At 39.1% G+C, this 18,903-nt stretch overlaps 3 protein-coding genes, 1 long non-coding RNA gene and 1 other non-coding gene across 7 annotated transcripts; 3 read left to right on the top strand and 2 right to left on the bottom strand.

The window, feature by feature from the left end:
* The first annotated feature begins 168 nt into the window (after positions 1-168).
* LOC113310305 (translocase of chloroplast 159, chloroplastic-like) lies at positions 169-5,952 on the top strand. 2 transcript variants are annotated; one of them, XM_026558926.1, is made up of 5 exons: positions 169-454; positions 704-1,711; positions 1,798-2,226; positions 2,312-2,644; positions 2,728-5,952. In XM_026558926.1, exons 1-5 carry the CDS (start codon positions 352-354, stop codon positions 5,691-5,693), a joined length of 4,839 nt encoding a protein of 1,612 aa, XP_026414711.1. In that variant the 5' UTR covers positions 169-351; the 3' UTR covers positions 5,694-5,952. The 2 variants fall into 2 exon arrangements, with proteins under 2 accessions (XP_026414711.1, XP_026414710.1); XM_026558925.1 differs by having other exon boundaries at positions 169-1,711.
* Positions 5,953-6,028: 76 nt separating this feature from the next.
* Positions 6,029-8,711, top strand: LOC113310306. Its single transcript, XR_003341067.1, has 3 exons — positions 6,029-6,183; positions 6,286-8,225; positions 8,434-8,711. It is a non-coding gene; the product is annotated as an uncharacterized LOC113310306 (long non-coding RNA).
* Positions 8,712-9,600: 889 nt separating this feature from the next.
* LOC113313053 (UPF0481 protein At3g47200-like) lies at positions 9,601-11,383 on the top strand. Its single transcript, XM_026561778.1, has 2 exons — positions 9,601-10,278; positions 10,527-11,383. Exons 1-2 carry the CDS (start codon positions 9,601-9,603, stop codon positions 11,322-11,324), a joined length of 1,476 nt encoding a protein of 491 aa, XP_026417563.1. The 3' UTR covers positions 11,325-11,383.
* A 1,158-nt stretch (positions 11,384-12,541) lies between these two features.
* LOC113313469 (phosphoinositide phosphatase SAC8-like) lies at positions 12,542-18,008 on the bottom strand. 2 transcript variants are annotated; one of them, XM_026562248.1, is made up of 20 exons: positions 17,586-18,004; positions 17,398-17,472; positions 17,173-17,300; positions 17,000-17,091; positions 16,842-16,899; positions 16,705-16,761; positions 16,562-16,595; positions 16,300-16,380; positions 16,111-16,217; positions 15,733-15,819; positions 15,576-15,653; positions 15,299-15,363; positions 14,998-15,096; positions 14,790-14,889; positions 14,334-14,442; positions 14,165-14,237; positions 13,947-14,040; positions 13,689-13,775; positions 13,152-13,218; positions 12,542-13,055 (listed from the first exon to the last, which is right to left on the bottom strand). In XM_026562248.1, the coding sequence occupies exons 1-20, from the start codon at positions 17,755-17,757 to the stop codon at positions 12,928-12,930; spliced, it is 1,791 nt and encodes a 596-aa protein (XP_026418033.1). In that variant the 5' UTR covers positions 17,758-18,004; the 3' UTR covers positions 12,542-12,927. The 2 variants fall into 2 exon arrangements, 1 of the variants encoding a protein (XP_026418033.1); XR_003341900.1 differs by lacking the exons at positions 12,542-13,055; positions 13,152-13,218; positions 13,689-13,775; positions 13,947-14,040; positions 14,165-14,237 and having other exon boundaries at positions 14,409-14,442; positions 14,790-14,897; positions 17,586-18,008.
* A 73-nt stretch (positions 18,009-18,081) lies between these two features.
* Positions 18,082-18,152, bottom strand: TRNAG-GCC. Its single transcript has one exon. It is a non-coding gene; the product is annotated as a tRNA-Gly (tRNA).
* Positions 18,153-18,903: the final 751 nt, after the last annotated feature.

Genomic DNA, 18,903 nt, shown 5'->3' with positions numbered 1-18,903 from the left:
GGTAAGGGTCAGAAGTGGGGGCCACCGTTTGTATCAATCGGTGCATTCTTCGGTGCATTCTCGGGAGTGTATCAATCATTTTCGAATCGAAATTCACTTCTCGCAGTAAAAAGAAATTGCACATTCTTTTCGTATATAGTTATTTACAGTACTAGAGAACAACAAGAAGAAACCTTATCGAAGAGCCTCCTCTGGCTTCGTTGCTGTGTGGCTCTACTTCTCCGCCCAGAACTGACAACCCCATCTCTAATCCTCACGAGAGATATACAAACAGAGAACACCAAACAGATAGATAGATAGATAGGAGAAACACAGAAGAAGAAGAATAAACCCTAAACCCCCTCTTCTTCAATGGATAATCCTGTTTCTCTATCTACTACTCAATTAAACCCCCCTTCTGAAGAAGAAGATGTAAAGGAAGAATCTTTATCACAATTGAAAAATACATCATCAGGTATATCTTCTTCTTCTTCTGTTGCTGCTTTACCAATTAGAGCTCCTTTATCATTTGATTCTGATGTTGATAATAATCAAACTCCTATTAAAATCAATGGTACCAATACTAGTCTTAAAGTAGCAAATATTGGTTTTGTTGATAGTGATAGTGATATTGTTCTTTCTTCTTCTGATGATGAAGAAGAAGGTTTTCTGAGTGGAGAAGATGAATTTGGAATTACTTCTTCTGATAGAAATTTTCTTGCAGACCCAGATGAAAAAACCCTAGATATGTTATTGGGTACAGAAAAGATTGTTCCTTTTGTAGCCCCACAGCCTGTTTTTGTTGCTTCTCCTTCTTCTTCGTTGATTGATGACAAGGTATTTGTTCCACCTAAAGCTTTGTTATCTGGTGATGACGATGAGGATGATGAGGGTTTTGTTAGTGGTTTAGATGAGGATGAAGGGTTATCCGATGTTTCTAATGTAGTGACTTCTGTTAAAATTCCTTCGGTTGAGTCATCGATGATACCAAAAGCATTGGTTTCTGGTGAAGACGATGTTGTTCCCGATATTGTTGATAAGGTTGATTCTGAGGTTTCTAGTATTGCTATGGTTCCAAGTGTCATTGAGAAGACTAAGGTTGCTGAAGAGAATATCTCACCCGAGGAAGTGGTTTCGAGTTCTGTGGAAATGATTGTTCCTGTTGTCACTGAGGCGGCTCCTATAGAGTCCTCAGTGGTTATGACAGAAGATACGTTGCTCAAAGACACTAAATCCGACGAAGTTGATGTTTCTCCACCCGAGGAGGAAGTGAAGGAATCTAAAGATGTGGTGGCAGTGGAGAAGAAAATCGATGTTCCGGAATTGGTTACCGAAACTAAAGATTCTCTAGAAGTGAGAGAAAATGGGGTTTCTGACGTACCGGCTCAAGAAAGTGTAGGAGCAGATAGTGGGGATAACCAAAGCGGTGTTGAAGAGTTAGTAAAGTCTGTCTTTCCTGTAGAAGTTCAAGATATAAATGCGTCAAATGCTGAGGATTCTAATGTTGAAACGAAACAGCCGATTCTGGTGGAGTTGGAAAAGACTGTTGATGAAGTTGTGGAAAATGAGAAAGTTTCTGAGCCTAAAATTGTCGAGATTTTGGTTGACAAAGATGTTAGTTTGGGTAGTCAACCCGAAAAAGCAGCAGTGGTTGTTGAAGAACTTGTTGAACCAAAGTTGGTCGAAGATACTGCTGGTGCAATTGCTGATGCTCCAAGTGGTCTAGAAAGTGGTATGTTTGAGCTGTTTTTCTTTTTTGTAACAAATTTTATTGTTGAAACTTTAGAATTATATAGTGATGAATTAAAACTGATGCAGGAGAGAAGGAGAAAGATGATGATGCCGAAAAGATTGCTGAAGGCGTCCATGGAAGCACTTCTATCGTTCCAGAGGAACTTAAGCCTGAGACGGAAGCTGGTTCACTAGCCAAGCCAGAGGAACGTGTAGTCGATAAAGGTGCTGATGGAGTTGAATCTAAAGCCAGTGTCCTAGTAAATGGCTTGACTGAGACTCAGATTGTGGACTCTATCGTTGCACCTGTCGAATCCGGTTCAGTTTCAGAGTTGAAGCATTTAGATAATGGTATTGGATCTGAGCCCAAAATTGTTGAGATTTTGGTTGACAAAGATGTTATGTCGGGTATTCAATCTGAACCAGCACCAGTGTTTGTTGAAAAACCTGTTGAACCGAAGTTGGTTGAAGATATTATCGTTGCAATTGCTGATGCTCAGAGTAGTCTAGAAAAAGGTAGTGTACAACAAAACTTTCAGTCACAAATAATTCTATTGCTGAACTCTAGAACAATAAAGTGACAAATGAAAAACTGATGCAGGGGAAAAGGAAAAAGATGATGACAACGAAAAGAGTGTCAGAGGCATCAATGAAATTGTTCCCAAGGTTCCAGAGGAACTTAAGCCCGAGGCTGAAACTGTTTCAGGAGCCAAGCTTGATGAGCTTGTGGTTGATGAAGCTGTTGAACCTATATCTGGAAATGGAGTAAATACTTTGACCGAGACTCAGATTGTGGACTCTATTCCTGTCCCCGTGGAATCCAGCTCAGCTACAGAAGGGAAACATCTTAATAATGGTGTTGAATCCGAAGCAGCAGCAGTGGTTGTTGAAGAACCTGTTGCAATTGCCGATGCCCAAAGTAGTCTAGAAACAGGTAATGTAGAACAAGATCTTCAGTTTGTAACAGATTTATTTGAAACTTTAGAACGATGCAGTGACAACTTAAAACTGATGCAGGAGAAAACGAGAAAGATGATGACGACGAGAAAAGTGCTGGAGGCATCGATGGAAGTGTTTCTAGGGTTCCAGAAGAACATAAGTCTGAGCCTGAAGCTGGTGCAAGAGCCAAGCCGGACGAACATGTGCTCGATGACTCTAAAGCCGACATTGGAGTAAATGGCTTGACTGAGACTCAGTCTGGGGATACTGTCACTGTACCTGCGCAATCTAAAGATAGAGCTGTTGAATTGGAAAATGCGATTTCAGGTGATACCGAAGCAACTGAATCTGCAGTACCAAAATCAGTTTTAGCATTAGATGGCAAGCAAGAAAGTGAAGATGAAGTAGAACCTGAACCAAATTTCACTGAAGAAGATGAAGATTCTGCTTCAGATGAGGGAAACAAAGGTATAATGTTTGATGGTTCTGAAACTGCTGAACAGATCATGAAGGAGTTGGAGAGAGCATCAGGTTCTCACTCAGGTGGGGATAATTCTCAAGACTCTTTTCAAAGAATTGACGGACAGGTTGTTATGGATTCAGATGAAGAGGTGGATACTGACGAGGACGGAGATGGGAAGGAGCTGTTTGATTCTGCTGCGTTGGCTGCTCTTCTCAAAGCAGCTACTGGTGCGGGATCAGATGGAGGGAATGTCACAATCACTGCACCAGATGGTTCTCGGCTATTCTCCATTGAACGTCCGGCTGGATTAGGTTCTTCTATGAGGTCTCTGAAACCTGCTCCCAGGGCAACTCGTCCAAATCTTTTCTCCCCCTCAGATCTCACAGCTGGAGGAGAACCAGAGAATGAATTAAGTGAGGAAGAAAAGAAGAAGCTGGAGAAGATACAGCAAATAAGAGTGAAGTTCTTGAGGCTTGTTCAGAGATTAGGGCAATCTCCTGAAGAATCCATAGCTGCTCAGGTTCTATACCGCCTGCTCCTTGCTGCAGGGAGGCAAACCAGTCAATCGTTTAGCCTTGATGCTGCTAGGAGGACTGCAGCAGAGCTTGAAGCTGAGGGCAAGGATGATCTAGATTTCTCATTGAACATCCTGGTTCTCGGGAAAACAGGGGTGGGTAAAAGTGCAACTATAAATTCCATATTTGGTGAAAAGAAGTCTCATATTGATCCATTTGAACCTGGTACTACTGAAGTTAAAGAGATTGTTGGAAAAGTAGATGGAGTTACAATTCGGGTCTATGACACACCAGGTCTAAGATCTTCCGTTATGGAACAAGCTTTCAATCAGAAGGTCTTAGCTTCTGTAAAGAAGTTGACCAAGAAAAACCCTCTGGATATTCTCCTCTATGTTGATCGATTGGATACCCAAACCAGAGATCTTAATGATATGCCATTATTGAGGTCAATTACTGCTACACTCGGGTCGGCTATATGGAGGAGTGCCATTGTTACCCTAACCCATGCTGCTTCTGCGCCACCAGATGGACCAAGTGGACATCCCTTAAGTTACGACACATATGTTGGCCAGCGATCCCATATTGTTCAGCAGTCAGTTGGTCAAGCTGTTGGAGATCTACGTATGATGAATCCAAGCTTGATGAATCCTGTATCTCTAGTTGAAAATCACCCTTCATGTAGAACAAACAGAGAAGGCCAGCAAGTTCTTCCGAATGGGCAAACATGGAAACCTCAGTTATTACTTTTGTGTTACTCTATGAAGATTTTATCAGAGGCAAGTTCCTTATCCAAACCGCAAGACCCATTCGATCACCGTAAACTCTTTGGCTTCCGTGTGCGTGCTCCACCTCTGCCGTACTTGCTGTCCACAATGTTGCAGTCTCGAGCTCACCCCAAACTTGCATCCGACCAAGGTATTGACAATGGTGATTCTGATATTGAGTTGGGAGATATGTCAGACTCTGACCAAGAAGAGGAAGAGGACGAGTATGACCAGCTTCCACCATTTAAGCCTTTGAGAAAATCTCAGATTGCCAAGCTCAGTAAGGAGCAGAGGAAAGCATACTTTGATGAGTATGATTATCGGGTGAAGCTACTTCAAAAGAAACAATTGAGAGAGGAGCTTAAAAGAATGCGGGAAATGAAGAAGGGAAAGGATACTCCTGTAGCAGGAGGAGGTTTTATGGGAGAAGATGCCGATCAAGAGAACGATGGTCCAGCAGCAGTGCCGGTTGCATTACCTGATATGGTTTTGCCACCTTCCTTTGATGGAGACAATCCCGCTTACAGATACCGATTTTTGGAGCCAACATCACAACTTTTGGCAAGGCCTGTTTTAGACAATCACGGATGGGATCATGATTGTGGATATGATGGAGTCAGCCTCGAACAAAGTCATGCAATTATGAGTAAGTTCCCTGGAGTGGTTGCTGTTCAAATCACAAAGGACAAAAAAGAGTTCAACATCCATTTGGATTCATCAGTTGCTGCCAAGTACGGGGAAAGTGGATCAACCCTAGCAGGATTTGACATCCAAACTATAGGGAAGCAGCTTGGCTACATTGTCAGGGGGGAAACCAAGTTCAAAAACTTTAAGAAGAATAAAACAGCTGCTGGGGTAGCCATAACATTTTTAGGTGAGACTGTGACAACGGGGCTCAAAGTTGAGGATCAGATTGCTATTGGAAAACGCCTTAGTTTGGTGGGAAGCACAGGAACTGTTCGGTCACAAGGTGAAGCAGCATATGGAGCAAATTTGGAAGTCCGCCTTAAGGAGAAGGACTTTCCAATTGGGCAAGACCAGTCAACTTTGGGTCTCTCCCTGATGAAGTGGAGAGGTGATCTTGCAGTTGGAGGTAACTTCCAGTCCCAAATTTCTGTTGGGCGGAGTTCAAAGGTGTCTGTACGTGTTGGTTTGAACAACAAGCTCAGTGGGCAAATCACAGTTAGAACAAGCAGCTCGGAACAGCTTCAGCTCGCTCTTGTGGGCCTACTTCCTATTGCAGTTTCTATCTACAGAACCATCTTTCCTGGTGCTGCTGGTGATACCTACTCAGCTTACTGATCTTATTCTCCCAGTTATATTATGACTGAAATTTTATCCATGGTTTAGGCAGAGTCGATATTCTTTTTCCTGTTATTTTCGAGAATGTGTTCTATTTTGCATTAGATTGAGAAATCCTGCAGTTATTTTTTGCGAAGAAGAAATTGTTGCAAAATGTGAGAGGAGATGGTATCATGACAGTCTCAATAATGTTTTTGATGTTCAGTTGCATTTGAATCAATTAATGAAGTTGTTTATTAAAGTCTTTCTTTGAGTCCTATTTTTTCTAAATTGGTCACCAAGTTTCTAATTCTCACCGGGGTTGTTGCATAAGTGCAAGACTTGCTATTTTTCGTACTTTACTAGATACCCTCTGTCTTTCTTGCTCTCTCAAGCCACTGCAGATTAGTAAGTTCTCTATTTTGGCGGCAAGAGGAGAAGGAGATTCTGCAACAGTAATAGAAGGAGAGCGTTCTTCAAATTCTGAATCTTCAAATCCAGACATCAACAAGTAAGAATGATTGTGTTAATACAGATTTATCTGTTGTTTTCTATATGCAGATAGATTAATGTCATGAAACACTCGTATTGAAAATTTCATAATTTCTGTCAGGTCGTTAATGACCCTAGACGAGAAGTACAAGATAGCAAGGAGCAAATGGGAGGAATGCACTCAAGAGCATGAGTTGTGGAATCTCCTTAAAATTCAGTCTGAATATGTTATGATGGTTTTGGGCATCCGGAAGGATGCACATTGCACAAGTAAGTTTTGTATTCATATCTCCTACGACAATGATGCTAAGTATATTTTTGTTTGTGCCTGATTCATTGTTGCCTAGGTGTTATGAAGGTGATAAATGTGAATATAACATACTGGGGATGCTGAGTATGGATATATTTTGCTAATAGATGGTGACTTGTCTAAATTTAGAGTGGTCGGTGAATATTTTATCGAAATTTGGAAGGCTATTAGGTGAATAGTTTCCGAAATAGCTCGTCTGAATGGTGTCACAGTAATGACAGGGGTGTAGTGTCTGTTTGAATGTTTTCCTTCGATGACTCTGTTTTATTATTTGCTATGACATTTTCGCAACTTGGTGTAGATATGGTCAATTAATGGATCAGAATGATCAGGAGGAGTTGGCTGATTCCCGAATTATGTAGCCTTGAATGGTGCTGATATCTTTTTCCTTGAGTTATTCTGTTACTTCTTGGATCAAAGAACTACTGATTTAAAGTCCTTATACTTTTATCTCTTAAACCTGTCCTATTGGATAGGATTGTTGATAGTTTAGTAGGTAAACATCAGAAATATAATCTACCATTCTTGTACATATTCAAAGGACAAGCTAATTGTTGCGAGCCCACAGGGAGCATGATTGGTGAAAAGGACTTTTAAAACCTTGGAACAAAGTTTAACAGGATGTTAACATTCCACATGTTTCTCAATCAACCCTTGTTTTTTCTGTTGTTTTTGACTGGCTGACATCTGTCAGATGGGTTTGGATCAGCATATTGCAATGATAAAAAGCTAGAGAACGAGCCTATTATCTTGTCACACTGTATACCTCTTACTAGTACTGCTTCATGTTTTGACCTGAGTTATCTTAATCTCTGTATCACTACATCTGGATATCTATCTTTTTGCTTCTTCAGCAGTCAAAGGAGTTGTTGGCTCTGCATCTCTTTGTTTATAAGCTTTAGGTGGAGTTTGACTCATTCTGTTGGACCTCCAAAAGCTTCGAAATTTCCGACTTTGAAAAAAGGGGAATTGTACCCTGCTGACTTATAACCAGTTTGGTATATTAAAAACATAGTTAAATTTGAGTTTTGTTTTTATATGAAGTTAGTCTTAGTGTAGAAGCTTCTTATTTTGAAGTTGCAATCTAGAGTTATCTTCTACAGGAAACTAGGAGTTACAGAACTCAGTACAGTGTTAATGTCATGTTTTTAATTTTCTAATGTAGCCAATAAATTGGCATGATGTAAGTGCTGTAGATAAGAAATCAGACTAAAAGTTAGAAGAGTTGCTCAATATCTTACCTGACCTTTTTTTTTCCGCTGTGTCAACCGGGTAAATAAAGTTGTGAAGCATGAGGTTTGGCTTGTAAAGCCTTTTCATGTAAGTTCAAGAAACACACCCGGAGGGATGGATGCTGTTCAAGCTTCCTGGTTCAATTGTTTTCACACTGTCTCTTGTTGTTTCACTTATGTTGTGGGAAGTGGGAACTGTTTAATTGACTTTGTGGACCTTAGATCGAGCTGCATTACTCTAATAGACATTCAGCTCATGACTTATACCGGAAAGCTTCTCTTTTGGGTGCCCCATATAAACAATGAAGTAAGCGGCTTCCTGATTTGGTTTCTTAACTTTTACTTGGATAAAATCCTTACGTTTTAAATGTCCGTGTCCTTTCTTTAGATTGATTATTCACTCTTTTGTAAGCCTTGAGCCAAAACATTGGCTAACAGTTGTTATCTGTAATGCTTTCCTTTTATTATGTGCAGCCTAATAGTGACGGCAGAGCAAAAGATCTACTGAGAAGGGTGAAGGTAGACTTTTTATATGCTTCAAAACGCTTTTCCTTGCATTGTTCTTTTTCAACAGGCCAGTTATTTGTTTCAAATCCTGTACTTAAAAAATCAAGGTTTAACACTGTCTCTTTGACTAAACTAACGGGGTTCCGATAGTGATTCCATTTCATCTTTTCAGTACGTTTCTGAGACACGAACTGAACAAATTTGTTTTCTTTTTCTGCAGAGCTACAATGTCACAATGTGATGTTCAGGAAGAGCCCTTTTCTCGTTTCCTATGGGTTTATCATTCAAACGTACTAATCTTTCAATGTGGATGGTGTGATCAAACATTTTAAAGTTTGAAAATAATTTGTTCTACTGTTTTAATGACGATTTTGTAATCTGAATTTTGGGTGGAATCAAGAGAAGTGATTTAAGTAGCTCAGTACAATTTTATTATCAGCTGGGTCAGATCGACAGGAAATTCCGATCCTCGAATTTGTCATGTGACCCCAAAATTTAAGGCCAAAGTTTGTTTGATATTCTCCAGCCAAACAGTGAACTTCACAATTGGCATCTCTTTCTATGTCTGGTAGTTCTCACAATTTTTTTTGCTCGATTTGTGTTTTTGTTTCTTATTTGCTAGCTGTTGGTGTTTCTTTTGCTTTTACTATTCTGTTTATCTTTTTATCTCCAGTCCTGATTAAAGCGTAGCAGTTGCTAATATTATAAGCATGGAATTATATTCAATCCAATGCCTGCAACTACTTTTCAATCATTTCAGGAAAGGCTACAAAGGACAATGAGGTACATGCACATGAATGTTAATCTAGCTTAAAAAAAAAATCAAATTTACGTACTTCTTTCACAGGGTGTTTGTTTTTGCCGACTCAGCGTCTGGATCCGATCGACGACCGTTTGTTTTTTTATTTTGAGTCAGATCTGATTCGCGACATGCCTTTGACCTAACCCCTGACGCGGACCTGTTCGAGTCAGGTAATAAAATGCCCTCGACTCACGGGAACAAGCCACTGACTCATATTTTTGAGTCAGTTGAATCAGATCTGACTCAAAGAACAAACATCTTGAGTCAGGTGATTTCAGTCGGATCCGCAAAGAGAAACATGATGTCAGTCTTAATATCTTATGATAATCATCTTGCATCAATGGAAAATTGTGGTTATAAAACTATAAAAGGTCTGCTAATTAGATTATATACGTACCCCTTGCAAAAGAAAGAAAAAGAAAAGAACAAAAATAGAACTCAACTTTGGAAGTACTGTCATATCAAATGCACAGTAGCCTATACACTATATAGCTAGTAGCTAGATCAAAGAAAGAAGTACTACTCGACTGTACGCAGCTAGATAGATACCAAAGTATATATATAACCAAGAAATCATTGTCGATGATGAATTGGCCTGTCGATGTTACTGTTTTGGATACAGAGTTGCAGAAGGCGCAATGGAGCAAGCCTTGCACCTACAAGTTACCGGAAGCTATGACTACAGGTGTTGGTACTTCTCAAAATAACGATAGCGTGAAGAAATCCGCAGCTTACCTTCCTCACACAGTCTCCTTCGGGCCTTACCATCACGGCAAGAATGACCATTTGAAGATGGATCCTCATAAGCACCGTGTCCTAGGCCATTTCCTGCGAAGATTCAATGTAACACTCCAAACACTTACCGACTCGCTCGTCACCACCAGCGGCATACGGCAACAGCTGGATCGTGTCGAAGTATTGCCTGTACTACAACGGCTAATGGATTCTTATGAGTCCCTAGGCGACAAGTGGCTCCATGACCATGATGGCTTCTTGAAGCTGATGATATTTGATGGGTGTTTCATGCTTGAGATTTTGCAGTGGTTGTTGGTGTCTGACGGTGATAAAGCAGTACCGGCATCCTCGGCTTTTCTCGGCTCGGTTGATGAATGCTACTATGCTGACAATGACCCTATCTTCAGCCGTCACGGAAAGCTATATTTCTTGTCTTACATAAGGAGAGACATGCTGATGCTTGAAAACCAACTCCCCATGCTGCTTCTTAAGACCCTGCTTGGTGCTGTTCTCCCCGCCAAAACCCAGGTTGCATGATCACAAATCACTTTTTCCCCTAATCAATTAATATGCATGGCATTCTCGTCTGATTATTTTAGCGCTCGCTATATATATATATATATATATATATATATATATATATAGGAAAAATGATACTTTCATTTTTTCGGTTTGACCTATTTTTAAGCAACTGAAAAAATATATATATCACTTTTCCTGAAACAGAGGTAGTACCAAATTAGAGCTTATTTTGAAAATATACGTGAACTGTGCAGGAGGATATCGAAGAGCATTTGAACATGATTATATTGAACTTCTGTAAAGGTCATTCAAATCATAATCCGCAAAAAATGGGTCCAAGTTTGCACGCACTGGACCTCTACAGGAAGAGCCTTTTGACGATATGTATGCATGAAAACCAACCAGTAGGTGCCTCCTCTATCACCAAAAATGTAAATTCCGGTGATCATGCAAAGGCGAAACGTCCCATGATGTCATGTACTACTAGAAGTGGGGAGGACATCGTAAGGTCAGCAATGAATCTTCATGAGTCCCGAATCAAGTTCAAGAAAAGTACTGAAACTTGCAACCTGACTGACATATGGTTCAAAGGTCACACGCTGAGACTCCCGGTAGTGGTCATCGACGACACCACAGAATCAACGTTACTCAACATGATGGCGTTCGAGCGTTTCCACGCAGGAGCAGGGAACGAGATCACGTCATACGTGTTTTTCATGGACACTATCATTGATTCCCCGGACGATGTTAAAATCCTGAGGTCTAGCGGGGTGTTGCAAAGTGCGATCGGAAGCGACAAGGCAGTGGCGAAGCTGTTTAATGAATTGACGAAAGATGTGACGCCCGACCCAGAGAGCTGGCTAGTGAAAGTAGTGCAGACACAGCTGGATGAATACTGCAGGAATAAGTGGCATGAGTGGCGTGCGAACCTCAGCCACACCTACTTCCAGAACCCATGGGCTCTCGTCTCCCTGTTGGCTGCAGTCTTACTGTTGGCTCTCACCATATCTCAGACCTTCTATTCTATTTATGGTTATTACAAGCCTAAGTGAAACTAAGACTGGGTCTAACGGTCCTCCAGGATTCAAGCTGAATCCTGGAACCACATCAGCAAAACGCTTTGCCTAGCCGCAGTGGTAACTCAGGATTCGGCACTGGAACGCCTTTAGAATTGGCGCGGCACGCCATTAGAAATGGTGTATCATTGAAATAAGAGCACGCGCCATTAGGAATGGCGTATTGACTTCGTTGACCAGTCCGCACGCCATTTGTAATGGCGTGTCAGGGTTAAATCCCGAAACATGCAGCGACTCTTCTTCTCTTCTCCTCTTCTCTTCTTCTCTTCTGTATGTCTAGTTCTTTCAACAAAAAATAAGAAACGGGTTAAGAAGATTCAATGGTGTGTCGTAACAAATTGGTGGGTGTTTAGATATAATCTCAATAGGGTTTGTTCCAGCCGGTAAGGGGAAGCTTTGGGTGGTATTTTTGTTGATTTTCATCAACAAATCAAAACTAGGTAACAAATTTTAATTTTGATTGATTTTCTTTATTTGTTGTTCATGATAGTTACTCATAATCGTGGGATTGAATTGCTTATGTTGTCATGGAATAGTAGCACAAAGTTTTAATTGATTTGAAAATTATTCATTTTCGAATATGCTACAGCACGCCTTTTGTAATGGCGTATAACACTTTTTGGGTGCGCCATTTCTAATGGCGTGCCTGGATTGCACCCAGATTAGATCCAAGCAATCGCTTGGATCAATTGGGAATCAGGCTAACAGTGACACATTAGACCACGCTTTTTCCTCCAAATCCTGGATCTTGGAGTACCATTAGACTAAGCCTAATAGATGATGCTACAGAATAATCAGATTATTATAGTTTGGATTGTTTTTCTTTACTAGCTAGTGCTTGTTTACCATTCAGATGTACCAATGTGTATTCTATGATCAAATCTTTTATGAAGTGCATTGAAATTTGAAATCAAGAAAAATGATGCAAGTGGCTCAGAACAATTTGTAAAATATAGACAACAGGGTGTTTGTTTTTTGCTGACTTGGTACGAGAAGTCAGACCGTTTGTTTTTTTAGTTTGAATCAGATTTGATTCGCGACCTATTTGAATCAGGGAAGAAAATTTCCCAGACTCATGGAACCAGGCCACTGACTCAAATATTTTTGAGTCGGATCTGCCTCAAACTAAAAAACAAACATACCGAGTCAGAGATGAATCTGGTGATTTCAATCAGATCCAAAATGAAAAAACATGATGTACAGCCCATTCTTTTTCCTACTATTACATTGGGAAAGAATTCACATGACAAGTTGGGTATTTGGAGATCATCAAACTAGTAAAGAATATTACAAATTCACAAATTTGAGGCAACATAGAAGAGGGCAGTTCATACATGACAGTTTTTTTCTTCCTTTTCACAAATTGGCTTACTGCAAAGGGTACATTATTAGCAGCTGGGCATTTACAATTCAGATCGACGGGGAAATTTTGTTGATCATCCTTTTTTTCTTCCAGAAAAGGATGTTTTTTCCATCAGAAGCTCTCAATGTGGAAAAGAACACCCTGTATCTCACCTCAACACATTGATCCAAATGATTCTTGGTTTTGTGCTTTTTTGAAGTTGTTGAAGAATAATTTTTACAGAAGGCCACACAAGCGAGGTCGTGAACAGAACTGCCTTCCATTGGCTTTCACGACTGCCGTAGCACCAGCTGCCAACCCGGCCCAGATTATTGTAGTCACACAATGTTGAACATTTCTCCCCACTACAATACAAACCAGGAATTCAGATTTGGCAATCATAATCAGTCAGCTGTAACTGATAAGGAAAAGCAGAAAACAATAAGAGTGGGAAACCTGACCTTGGTTAAACGTGAGTGATGTCACTGTAATGCCCCCAATTAGTAGAGCTGACGCAACTGGGAGATACTGCGGTTTTCAAGAGAATGATGAAAATCATGAAGAATTCACAGCACAGTAACACCATTTCCAAAACAAATGTAAAATAAGGAGTTCCACCAGCCCCATAAATTTCCCAAAACTAGCATGAATTATGGGTCAAGGTCAAGGTCAAGTCAAGACCCCCAAACTACAAGTGGGGTTTTTGCTTAGCTCTTGCAGGCACTCTACCACACCTGAAGTGCCCCTATGACCATACAAGTCAACGAACAAAACTAAAAGCTGTCCATGGTAAAATTTGCAGGTAAATAAGAAAGTAGTATCTGGTGAATTGGGATGCCTGGAGTGATAATCTAAGCTATTCCAGTTGACAGGATAATCTACTAACCTTACGGATTTACAATATTCACGTGATATGATGATATAACATACTGCAGGTCTACAGATTTTAGTAGTGAAACCGTTCAAACTTATTGAAAAGTAGATCTTGTATTGCTTACCGAAAATGATTCAAAACCATTCAGTTGGAATGGTGAAGGACTATTCTTTATGACAGTATAGCGGCCACTGATTAGATCCATAGCATCCTGCAAGACATGGAATTCCCGAAAAGTTTAAGCACAAAAAGATGTAGACTTGTAGTCTTCTGTCCCTACTAATTGTACACCGGGATTCATGTTGCCAGGTCTAGGTATAGAAAGGAGGTTAAATGTGTATATCTACTTTCCTATTGGTAGGAAGAGATAATAGGATCATGCCTGCTTGATGCCGTCGTGAAAATTATTCAAATAATAACGTGAAAGCGCACTCATTCCATCCTTGATCAGTCCCACCAGAGTCTGTTTTCCAAACCTGCAGAAGTCAATCGTAATTACTAATTAGTAATTACAAATATAGCATGAGTTGACATATAGTAAAAAAAAAAAGAATGTTCAATGGGATACAGGTCGATAAATAGCTTGTCATTACAAGCTACCTGACAAGATCACGTTTCAGTGCATTAGTTCCACAGTACTCCAGGCTTATCTCATCCCCTTGCTCAACCCATACTATCACACATGAGAAAGAGGTCAGCACTGCAGTTGCTCTTCCAACTTGTAATAAAAGGTATTATAAAAAACTTGAATTTGCCAAAAGTTCCTTACATATCTTAAACATTTCATATATTTCATCAGACGTGGATATGCACTCAGAGAAAGAAAGTGCTCCCATCCGGTGGAGTTGTAAATTTAAGGATTTTCTCGCTAGGAAACTCTGTCAAAGAAAGGAAGACATGTATATATTAATAGACAATGCTTTGTTAAAGAAGATGCACCATAGGCCAAATCTATATTGGGTAAAGAAAGGGGCAAAGAGCCCTCCCATTTTTCCTTCTCGCTAAGTGGTATTAAATTAGCATTAATGGTGAAGCAAGTAACAATCAACTCTGTCCTTCGAATATTTCATGTTTCCACTACTCAAGTCATGCACCCATGATCCGTAATAGCAGTTACAAAATTCATATTAGAAACTGCCCCACTTGATAATTTAAATCACAGTGGACGTGAGCCGTAAGGCACAGTAACAAACATGCACTACATAGACTAAGGATGTCTGCAAACCTGAGTGACGTTCGTTCTGTCGATGCAATCGATACAGTTAGCTCTAGCAACTCCATTCTGCTCTGCTATTATTTGTCCTTCAGAGTCGACGAGAAAATATCTGCTCAGCTGGAACAGTAACAAATTAAAAAGTATTACTGAATAACCAGGAAATAAGCATCCTAGAACAAAGGTTTTGACATGTAATATCATCCAATTTTTTTTTTACCCTTGCTTTTCAATGTCCTCGGAGATTTGATCATACAGAAGTTCAATGTTATCCAGATTTGAGTTCCCACAATGGTGGTGGAAATCAAAAGACACATATCTGAAAAGCAGAGAAATATACTAAGTTAGAAGCACAGTAAACTTCATGGACAACATATCATTTACTTCAGAGTTCAGATTTAAAGAGTAAGGTGGTGATTAATTTCTCAATGCAAGATAAATCTTTGTGAAGCTGTATCACAGCGTAATTATTTCATCAGCAAATGCCGCACTTAAATTGAGAAGAGCGAAAAGAGAATCACCTGATATGTGGAAGTTTTTGCATTTCACTAGCAAATGCCGCACTTAGTTGACCTTCATCACCACGCTATGGTAATAAGTCAAATGATGGGAAAAAAATAGGTAAATAAAACATATGAAAAATATAAAAAAAGATACTGGGTTCTTAAAACTGAAGCACAACTTTGATTCACACACAAAAATAAATTATATGAACAGCCGACACCATTGAATAAATCACTCAAAATAAATATAGAATTCAAAGGCAGTGAAGAGAAGCTCAGCGATGAAATATCTTACTTTATCAGTCAAGTCCAGCACCACTACATCTCCGTATCTTTGCTTAAGGTCGTTAAAGTGGCGTTCCACTGCTTTTGGCTGGAAAGATGTATGTTTAAGCATTAGAGCTTATCAATAAAAAAATCAAATGAAATATCTGATTCAAATGATTACTTACTGTTTCTTCATGACTAATAATTTTAATTCGTGGTTTGTAGCTCAAATCAACAATTTGCTCCCAAAGAAGTGGTATCGAACCTCGTACCTGAGAAACAGATACCAGACTAAGATCACTTTCAAAGAAATGTATTGGATTTGCCTATGAAACAACACAGCAGGTCTGATTCTTATGATGTCATAAGGTTCCATTGGTTTCTCTTGGACAACTGCAAGTTTCCATCTTTGAAAACAGAAAAGGGATGGAAACTTGATAAGAGATTTCTAGCTATTCTTACAATTACAGCAGCAACTGAATCCCTAACGAGTGCAATGTGGAACATAAAAATAACTGAATCGTGTAGTAAGGATTTGTTAGTGCAGAACGACATAGCTATACCTGCAAAATTGATGACGTAAAACCTCCAAACTCCAATAATTGCTCAGTCTCGATAAAGTTAGCAGTATCACCTTCAAAGTTGGCTCCTCTTCTCCACATTCTTGTTCCTAGTGAAATTATCATTACAGCATTAGAAGCAATAACGTCATGAAAACAACTGTTTCAAGTAATAGATGCATTTTGTAATACCTAGACGACGTGTGCACCTCCTAGAGATTAAGGTAATTCTGGCAGGAGAGTCTTTCAGCGTGAACTGTGATGTCTGAAAACCTATTCCTCAGTTAAGAGAGAACAAAATAAATGATTTGTATCTTTTATGTCTCGGCTAGCTTCACAAGTTTGACCAGAGCATGAAAAGAAGTAAAAGAATTCCAAAGTAAAAGAAAATGGAAATTCGGGAAAGAAATGTCCGGACTCCGGGAGAGCATAAAAATCACAAGTTTTAGGATACTGCCTTGTACCAAAGGAATGACGAATGTATCAAGCTGCAATCAAATGTAAGTAAATGTGCTTTAGAAATGATAAAAACAACCCAGTGGACTATTGTCAGATATTATATATAAAATGTCATACTAAAGAATAGAATATACGAACCTTACACTCGATAAGATCTTCCAACAAACTTCTGTTCCAAACAAAGCGAGGGTCAGCCTGAAAGGAAACAATAATACTAAACCTCAAGCGTTAACCGAAAATTCATCTAGATTAATCTCATTAGACGGAAAGCACACCTGCTTCCAAAGGGGTTTCCTTATCCTCTCTTTGGCCAACTTGTATGTTCTTTGTAAGCTGCCCAAGATACAACAGATGGACATCAGTTTGGTATACAACCAGACAGACACTTAAGTTCACAAGTCACTTTACAATGCGGCATTACACAAGGACTTACTTCAAAGTTAAATCTGTTTCATATGAATAATACAACCCGGGAGTTGATTCGACCGTTCTTAACAAACTCATAAAGTAAGCCTCATCCTTTTTCTGCACAAACATTTATCCAGATGACTTTCAAGACAACTTTTACAACTAAAATTTAATCTTTCAATTTCTCAAAGAACTTACTTCTTGATAGGATGAATAACTTAAACTCCCATTGCAAGCCATAAACTTCATAGACATTACTCGGAAAATCGTGAACCCGAGATACGTTCCAACCTCCTTTCTTGAAGTTATTACAAGTAAATAAGTACCTAACACCATCCCAAAACAAAAAAAACTCAAATTCTTCAACAACAAATTCATAACAAAGCTATCATTTTTACAGCAACCCAGCATCGAAAAAGTTACCTGCAAGCAGTCTAATCGTTCCAACAACTCCATAAATTGTAGAAACTTTGGTAGGATTTGCATCACAAGTATCCCCTGAATAACCATTAACAGACATTTTCACTAAGGTGGGCACTTCAATAATTGTTCTATCCTTCAAAAAATCCTAAGCATTTAATCAAATAAATAGTGAATAAAAATGGGCTAACCGGGTTGAATGATTCCATCAGAGCGATCGACAGAGAAGGTTTGTTGCTGTTGAGATGAATTATCAACAGATCTAATCAAATATTTGTCTGGAAATTCTTGCAATTCCATTTGATCACAAAGCTTGAATCTTTCTTCTTGTTTTGCTGCCATAATGACTTGATTTTCATTCATAATGTTGAAATTTGTATGCTTGAAAAAGAATATCAGCTTCTGGCTGTCTTTCTGAACAACTGCTAGTCAGCCTGCAAATTTTCTTAAGAATAATGGTCTTCTCCCACAATAAACTGATAATAATAAAGTTAAGAATATTAGTATTTTAATACAAAAAGAAAAAATGTTATAGAATTATTAGATAGATTTCGTTGATTAACTAATTTTACAGATGAAGAAGAAGATAAACACAAGGTAGCTGATGATGCTGATCTGTGTCATTATTACTAGGTGAAATATCTAAATTTGACATAGGAAAAACAGAATTAGGAAAAAAAAAAGAAATGCACCAGCCGGGAATCGAACCCGGGTCTGTACCGTGGCAGGGTACTATTCTACCACTAGACCACTGGTGCTTACGGATGATTCTCCTCCCATTACCCATCCTCCCAACGTTCAAAGTTAATTCATGTTCGTTTTTCCTCTACCACGAGGCAACAACACTATCTTCTTCTATCTAGTGATGGGCTCCACTTTTATTGGTGTTTGTTTATTCCACTACCTCTATTAACATAGATCCAAATCATTACCAAAATAAAGGATTTTAAATAGCATGCGGTTCGTGATATCTTTGGTACCTAACATCTTTCTTATATTGAAATGTCAAGTCCATCCTCATACTAATACTCCCTCCGATTCCTAATTAATAGACTGATTTTGTTTTTAGAGAAAATTAAGGAAATTAAGAGAACTATCATTGAAAGTGGTCCTCATGACATTTGTCAATAAAGAAGTGAAGTGAAATGATCCCCATGACACTTGTCACCAAAAGAAGTAAAGTGAAATGGTCCACATGACACTTGTCATCAAAAGAAGTTAAGAGAAAAGTGGTCCCAGAAAACTAAAGTAACATTTGACTTTCCCAATTAGGAAACCAGACTATTTTTTTGAAACGTCTATTTATAGAAACCAGCCTATTATTTAGGAACGGAGGGAGTATAAGTTTTCTAAATTTTGTCCACGATCAGAAATGTTTCCCCCCAGCTTTTTCGTTTTCAGCGTCTTCCCTAAAAATTTCTTTCAGTCTCCGATAAGAGTAGCAGAGAGCTTTCATTGATCTCTCTTATGTACGTAAGATATTTGTTTATTTTCTATTCTTCACTTCGT

This window comes from Papaver somniferum, chromosome 9 (genome assembly GCF_003573695.1).
Source record: "Papaver somniferum cultivar HN1 chromosome 9, ASM357369v1, whole genome shotgun sequence".
Lineage (NCBI taxonomy): Eukaryota > Viridiplantae > Streptophyta > Magnoliopsida > Ranunculales > Papaveraceae > Papaver > Papaver somniferum.
This window is presented reverse-complemented; position numbering and strand designations above follow the sequence as displayed.